This window comes from Acyrthosiphon pisum, chromosome X (assembly GCF_005508785.2).
Source record: "Acyrthosiphon pisum isolate AL4f chromosome X, pea_aphid_22Mar2018_4r6ur, whole genome shotgun sequence".
Lineage (NCBI taxonomy): Eukaryota > Metazoa > Arthropoda > Insecta > Hemiptera > Aphididae > Acyrthosiphon > Acyrthosiphon pisum.
In genome coordinates this window covers 63,035,397-63,043,332 of record NC_042493.1, presented here as the reverse complement: position 1 = coordinate 63,043,332, position 7,936 = coordinate 63,035,397, and the positions used below count along the sequence as shown (strand labels likewise).

Below are 7,936 nucleotides of genomic sequence, written 5' to 3'. Positions count from 1 at the left end.
CACTGGGGTCTGTCTATACGCAGTCGATTAGACCACCACCGTCGTTATCATTTTGTTATTATCAAAAACAAAGTTGTTATCATATCGTATCATCCATTATAATAAATACATACATTAATTAATTAATAAGAAATCAAAATTTAATAATTTATTTTATGCTAATTACACGTGTTTAGTGTTTATATCTTTGTTAGGTTAATAGTTATTTATTGTATTGATATATATAAGTATATTGTCTTGTCTCTTTTTGGATATCTTAAAACATAGTAAGTAGTAAGTACCTACAATCTACATGTATTTTTCATTATTTTTTTATTTATTACAAGTTGAAAACAAATATATCATTGTAAAACTAATACATTCATGCTTTGTTCATAAAAATTTCACTTAATTATAAAAATTATATAAAATACTCACATAAACAATAAATATCTTTAAACAGTTATAATCAATTTAAAAGTGTATAATTAGGTAATATAATAAAAATTGCCATTAGATAAAAATGTAAGTCAATAAAAAAATTAATAATAATACGTTTTACGGAAGTTTCTTTTTTTTGTGGGATTTTGGTATGTCTAATAATTGTTGAGATAAACGCTTTGAAGGTAACAATAATAAACCATTTTCTTTATTTATCATAGAATTCATTTTCGAATGAACACTATTTAAAATCTTAAGCTGTTTAGATAATTCTTTTGAATGGTCATTTGTATTAACTATGTATGTTAAATCTATCATCTTTTTTAAAGTTTCTCGAATTCGTTCTTGAAGATTCTGTTGCTTTTCATTGTCTAGAATTGTACTATGTTGGTCATTTCTACTGTTGTCTATATCCATATCATTCAATTGTAAAGCATTTTCTTTTTCCAATACATTAACAGGTGATTTTGTTAATATTTTCTTACTGTGTACATTTTTTTATAGAATAATGAGGATCAGCAGATATGAACGGATTATTTAAAAAATTTTCAGATAAATCATCAAAAGAATGCCCTGGAATGTAAAGAAATATTGCACATATATGTTTACATGGCCAATGGAATTTAATATAATCAATACATGTACAATTTGGTATTTGGAAATTAATTGTGTAAGTGTAATATTCTCGTTGTTTGGAGCGGTCAGATTAATATTCTGATAGCCGTTGACTACGAGTATATTATGATTTTGCAGGAAGCAAGACCACTTTTGTTGATGATGAAGTTGTTGACAGGGTAGTTTGTAAATAAATGTAGACAGATGAAAAGATACTTTGTAGCCTGTATTCAGACGTGTCTAGGTACTCCAGAGCACAACAAGCACCTTCACGTCACTCTGTGTAGTAAGGCCCGGCGCACACCAATGCAGTGCGGCGGCGGCGAAGTTGCGGCGCTCTGCGCGCAGTGCCGAATTAAAAATAGAACACATGTTATCTTATGGGAATGCCCACACCGATGCAGTGCGGCGGCGGCGCGTTGGCGGCGCACATCATGCGCGCCGCACAAACCAGTCATTGGCAGTATTTTCTTGCAGTGCGCGTGCGGTGAAAATATTTTATACTATACTAATAATTGATTCATTTATTAATTTTCTATTGATTATTCTATATCTATTCATTTACTATTGATATATATTATATATATTATAAAATATATTATAACTAATAATATGGTTGAGCAACAAGACACTATTGTGACTATTCAACTAGTACAGGAAATTGAAAAATATGCATGTTTGTACGATTATAATTTAAAATCATATAGCAACGATCGGGCAAAAACAGCAGCATGGAATGATGTTTCAAAAACAGTTAATATATCAGGTAATTATCACTATATTGTATGTAGTAGGTATATAGTTAGGTACTTATTACTATTATTATGTTTAACAAATGAATCAATTGTACTCTCAAGACACAGTACTCAATAAAAATTATCAAAACTATTTTTGCTCAACTTTCAATGCATTTACCTGACAGGGCCCATATTAATATATCCAATCTCAGGTATCACTTTTCAATTTTACCTATTGCTTAACACTAACGACCAAACTACCTTATCTTTTTTAAATACCACCAAGTACTTATCATCAAAGTAATAATGGTTAACAATGTGAGTAAGACATGGTGATAGTTTTTGACTTTTGAGTAAGATTATAAGTACCTAAGCAACTGCCAACTAGCAACTTGTGGTGTAGCAATGTATTGGTAAATTTTCTAAAATATCAATTAACTATAGGTTCAATACCAACATTTTATAACAAATAACTTATATACCTAATGTTGAGACTTGTAATTTAAACAATAACAATTTAAATTAATATTTAAATTTTTATATTTTATTTATAAATAATTTACATTATCTTTATTTATTTACTCAAACAAAATATATCTTAACACTAATCTATTTTATACTTAAAATGTTAAAATCAAATAACTTTGTCAAAATATTTTACGAGAAATTGTCCTGCCATGGGACTTTACCCTCGTTCGATACAAAATAGTCACATAAAAAATCTCTGTTGCTTTCTGCTGCTCTTGTTGGTCTTATTCCTTGATCCTCAATATTTTGATATCCCATTGAATTGATGGTTGATGGGTGTGAAGGTGTTGAAAATACACCTTCTTTTATGCGAATAAAATTATGTAAAACACATGCTGCTTTAATCAATGCTTCGGCTGTTTCTACTTTGCAACCTATAGGTTGTTCAAAAAGTCTAAACTTTGACACAAGCATTCCAAAACTGCACTCCACACTCCTCCTTGCTCTAGAACATCTGTAAATAAAAATACAATATAATATATAAATATTTATGAAAGTAATATGTATAGTATTACAAAGATAGTGCAAGTTTTTGTTTTACCTGTAATTATAAATGCGTCTCTCTTTATTCAATGACCTTTTTGGAAATGGTCGCATTATATTGGTTTTTAGGGGGAACGCTTCATCTGCCACAAAATAGTGTGGAAATTTGTCCTTATTTTCCCAACCAGGTAATACTTTAGGTTCGGGAATATCCAGTGCGTTGTTTTCTAAGGTTATTCCAAGCGAACTCCTTCTAAATACTCTGCCATCACTGTTTCGCCCATAATCACCAACATCAATCGTTAAAAAAAGTCCATCTGCATCCACACAGGCCATCAAAACAACACTAAAGTAATGCTTATAATTAAAATAAGCTGAGCCTGTATTTGATGGGCATTTGATTTTAAAGTGCTTCCCATCGATAGCGCCGATACAATTTGGAATGTTCCATAAATCATAAAAACGATCTGCAACTTTTTTCCAATGTTCTTTTGAAGGAATTGGCATATATATATCATGGAGACAATCCCAAATAACTTGGGATGTTTCAGAAATAATAGTTCTAGTAGTTGACTCTCCTCTCAAAAAGTACATTGAATGAGCCTTCATATTACCTCCCATCGCAAGAAATCTGATAAAAAAAAAAAAAATTGTCCTTCAAATGTCCAACCTTACAAATTTTATTAATTACATTTTATTTTATTTAATTCTAATCTAACCTTATTTGTGGTTATTTTCATAAACCTTATTACTTACCTTCATTTAGTTTTTATAGATATATTTAATTAGATTAGGTAGGCATAATATTATATGACATTAAATTTCTAGTTGATAGAAACAAATTTATATTTGTTAAATTATCAATAAGGTTGTTGGTATAATTTTTTTTTTTTAACTTAAATCTTTATTTAGCAATCTGTTACAATTTAGAACAATAAGCTTAATTGATATAACAGTAAAATATAACAGGAATGACTTAGTGAAGAGACCTCTCAATGGAGGTACTTCGTTAAGATAGTAGTTAGACTTGCACATTTTTTTTTTTTTTTTTTTCCCCCAGTTTATTTTAGCAGGTCACGACACCACTGCCTTTTTAGCCACCCTTTTTTTAGGGTTGCCTGGGATAGTTGCGGATGAGAGTTGAGTAATAAGAGGGTTTGGATGTTGAGTTAGTCGGCTATTGAATTGGTATAATTTAAATATTTAATAATTATGTAAAGTAAAATATGTACATACACTATACATTACAATTAATGCTCAATATAATTGTTTATTATAATTTTGGATAGTATTAAAAATAATGCACTCTTTAAGTGATGAACATACTAATTACAAAAAATGTATATTAACTTTTTTTAAAGTTATTTAAGTTAATTTTTTTCCATATTAACTTTTAACTTACCTATCGATCTTGTACCCTCTTAACTTAACTTAACTTGATTTAATTATTACCATTAACTTGCTCTTCTTTATTATAACTATATATTTTATATAATATTTAAGTTTAAATTGTATTAAAATCTATTAGTTTATATTTTCAGTAAGTGATTGCAAAGAAAAATGGAGGAATATTAGAGGAAGATACTTAAGGCAAGTTAAAGAACAACCACCAAGTGGATCTGGAGTCAAACGCAAAAAGAAAGATTACTATCTAAGTGAATACTTACAATTCATCGAACCATTCACCAAATCAAGACCCCAAACCGGAAATTTACAAACCCAAGAAAATGATAACGATGGTTCAGAAACTGAAGTTGATGATGAAATTGATATTGATACTTCTATTACATGTCAAGAAACTTCTGTACATAAACCTAAGACAATAGATAAAAGTATAAAAAAAAAAAATAATACATCATCACTAGATGAGCTAAATAAAGTAGCCACTAACTATTTTACCAATAAAAAATTAACAAAGGAAAGAAATGAAGAACCTGATGATCCAGATATGAACTTTCTAAAAAGCTTACTACCAGATATCAAAGCATTAAATCCAAAAGTAAAGAGAACTTTAAAATATGACATATTAAAACTAGTTAATGATGCTAATGAACAAATGGAAATGAGTCAACAAGAACAAAACACAACAATACAACAAGGCACATATCAAACACCCTATGAAATTAACCAACCACAAGATCTCCTACATCACCACCAAGAAACACATAATTCTCCTTATGGCATCAACCAATCCAAGAGTCAACCATACCAGCAAGAACAACATGCTCCATACTGGAGACCATTATAATGTTTTAAATTTCAGCTATTTATTTAATAGTATTTCTTTTTAATTTTGTTTGATTCTTGTTTAACATTTCAAGTAGGTATATTAAACTATTTATCTAAATTAATTAAACTTATTAACACTATTAATAACATTTTCTTATGAAGTATAATCTAAAAGTATATAGGTACCTAGTTATAATAAGGTATAGTAAATGTTGTTAATATAAATTGTTAAAATATTTAATTTTTTGCTCATTAGGTACCTATGGTTAAGTTAATTATATTTATTAGTATAATTAATTATTATTATTATTATCAATTTCAAAGGCAAATATTTTAATAGGTAGGTATGCATTGATAAGTAATATAATTTGTTGTTCTATTTGTGTTGTCAAGTTATCTTTTTTTTTAAGATATATTTATAATGTATATTGATTTACTAAAAAAGTTGTTATGATCAATAATAGATTATTAATTAAACTATATTGTGATAAATTAAGTTCCTTCAATAATTTGTTTATATTTCTCACATTGATATTTCTAATTTTATATAATACATTTTTAGGGTACCTACTTAAATGGTATTTTTTTAATGTATACAGAGAATCATATACACAAAGTACAAACAAGAAATTAGTTATTCTTATTTATATTAGTATAAAGATTAAAAATATAAACATAATGTAGGTAGGTACCTCTATTTATCTTAAAATATTATTATTTTTTCATTGACTAGATTAAAATAAAATGTATGTACAAGTTAATAAAACTTAGTACTTACCTGAGTGTAATCAACAGTCGCTCTTCAACTGATATGGACAAACGAAAATTTGTGTCTTTTTTTTGTAATTTGGTCCGAACCATGTGTGAAAGTACATTGAAAGATTCTTGCGACATACGGTAAAAATTTTTGAATTTTTCAGGATACATTGCTAGTTCTTTTGTAACCGAAAATGTACCAAGTGTATTAGCATTATTTTTAATGAATGGATGAACCCAATATTTTCGTTTTTTTTTATTTTTATTTATGTTGTTTACTAATAGTAGCATTAACATCTCTTCATCGGAACTTGACATAATTACAAACTTACAAATCAAAGACCCTAATTTATTAGAAAATAATATAAAAATCCTCATATATTTTAATTAAAATCGATTAATGATAACGCCGCACATCCACCGCACATCTTTGGTGTGTTTTGGCGCGCTTTTGCGGCGCGGATGCAGTGCAAGTCCGCGCGCTTCTAGACCGCCGCACTGCAACCGCACTGCTTTGGTGTGCGCCCTGCCTAACTTGTCATTTGGACTTAGACAAAATTACTGAAGAACATTTTAATAAAGTCCAAATGACAAGTTACTACACAGAGTGACGTGAAGGTGCTTGTTGTGCTCTGGAGTAGACACGTCCGAATACAGACTACAAAGTATCTTTTCATCTGTCTACATTTATTTACAAACTACCCTGTCAACAACTTCATCATCAACAAAAGTGGTCTTGCTTCCTGCAAAATCATAATATACTCGTAGTCAACGGCTATCAGAATATTAATCTGACCGCTCCAAACAACGAGAATATTACACTTACACAATTAATTTCCAAATACCAAATTGTACATGTATTGATTATATTAAATTCCATTGGCCATGTAAACATATATGTGCAATATTTCTTTACATTCCAGGGCATTCTTTTGATGATTTATCTGAAAATTTTTTAAATAATCCGTTCATATCTGCTGATCCTCATTATTCTATAAAAAAATGTACACAGTAAGAAAATATTAACAAAATCACCTGTTAATGTATTGGAAAAAGAAAATGCTTTACAATTGAATGATATGGATATAGACAACAGTAGAAATGACCAACATAGTACAATTCTAGACAATGAAAAGCAACAGAATCTTCAAGAACGAATTCGAGAAACTTTAAAAAAGATGATAGATTTAACATACATAGTTAATACAAATGACTATTCAAAAGAATTATCTAAACAGCTTAAGATTTTAAATAGTGTTCATTCGAAAATGAATTCTATGATAAATAAAGAAAATGGTTTATTATTGTTACCTTCAAAGCGTTTATCTGAACAATTATTAGACATACCAAAATCCCACAAAAAAAAGAAACTTCCGTAAAACGTATTATTATTAATTTTTTTATTGACTTACATTTTTATCTAATGGCAATTTTTATTATATTACCTAATTATACACTTTTAAATTGATTATAACTGTTTAAAGATATTTATTGTTTATGTGAGTATTTTATATAATTTTTATAATTAAGTGAAATTTTTATGAACAAAGCATGAATGTATTAGTTTTACAATGATATATTTGTTTTCAACTTGTAATAAATACTTAAAAAAATAATGAAAAATACATGTAGATTGTAGGTACTTACTACTTACTATGTTTTAAGATATCCAAAAAGAGACAAGACAATATACTTATATATATCAATACAATAAATAACTATTAACCTAACAAAGATATAAACACTAAACACGTGTAATTAGCATAAAATAAATTATTAAATTTTGATTTCTTATTAATTAATTAATGTATGTATTTATTATAATGGATGATACGATATGATAACAACTTTGTTTTTGATAATAACAAAATGATAACGACGGTGGTGGTCTAATCGACTGCGTATAGACAGACCCTTTCCGATACCAAATTCTTATCAAACCTTGTTATCACTTAGCAGATTAACCATTTGCAATACCTCGAGGTGTATACCCATATAGCTATATCATTGCGGATATTCTAAAAATAGACAAAATTCCCATAAAAAAGTTCCCATTTGTTTGTCGTAGTTTTTGTACTCAGTATACAAATATACATTAAAATTGTAATTTTTGTTCATGCCCATTATAAAAAACGATGTTTCATTTGCTTCGGGCATCAAAAAGCCAA

At 28.2% G+C, this 7,936-nt stretch overlaps 2 protein-coding genes across 3 annotated transcripts; one reads left to right on the top strand and one right to left on the bottom strand.

Moving 5' to 3' along the window:
• The first annotated feature begins 1,309 nt into the window (after positions 1–1,309).
• On the top strand, positions 1,310–5,101 carry LOC107883347. The gene is made up of 2 exons (XM_016803161.2): positions 1,310–1,801; positions 4,325–5,101. Exons 1-2 carry the CDS (start codon positions 1,648–1,650, stop codon positions 5,029–5,031), a joined length of 861 nt encoding a protein of 286 aa, XP_016658650.1. The 5' UTR covers positions 1,310–1,647; the 3' UTR covers positions 5,032–5,101.
• LOC100163229 (putative nuclease HARBI1) lies at positions 2,359–6,290 on the bottom strand. 2 transcript variants are annotated; one of them, XM_016803159.2, is made up of 3 exons: positions 5,791–6,290; positions 2,842–3,414; positions 2,359–2,754 (listed from the first exon to the last, which is right to left on the bottom strand). In XM_016803159.2, the coding sequence occupies exons 1-3, from the start codon at positions 6,144–6,146 to the stop codon at positions 2,430–2,432; spliced, it is 1,254 nt and encodes a 417-aa protein (XP_016658648.1). In that variant the 5' UTR covers positions 6,147–6,290; the 3' UTR covers positions 2,359–2,429. The 2 variants fall into 2 exon arrangements, with proteins under 2 accessions (XP_016658648.1, XP_016658649.1); XM_016803160.2 differs by lacking the exon at positions 5,791–6,290 and adding an exon at positions 4,451–4,538.
• Between the last annotated feature and the right edge of the window lie 1,646 nt (positions 6,291–7,936).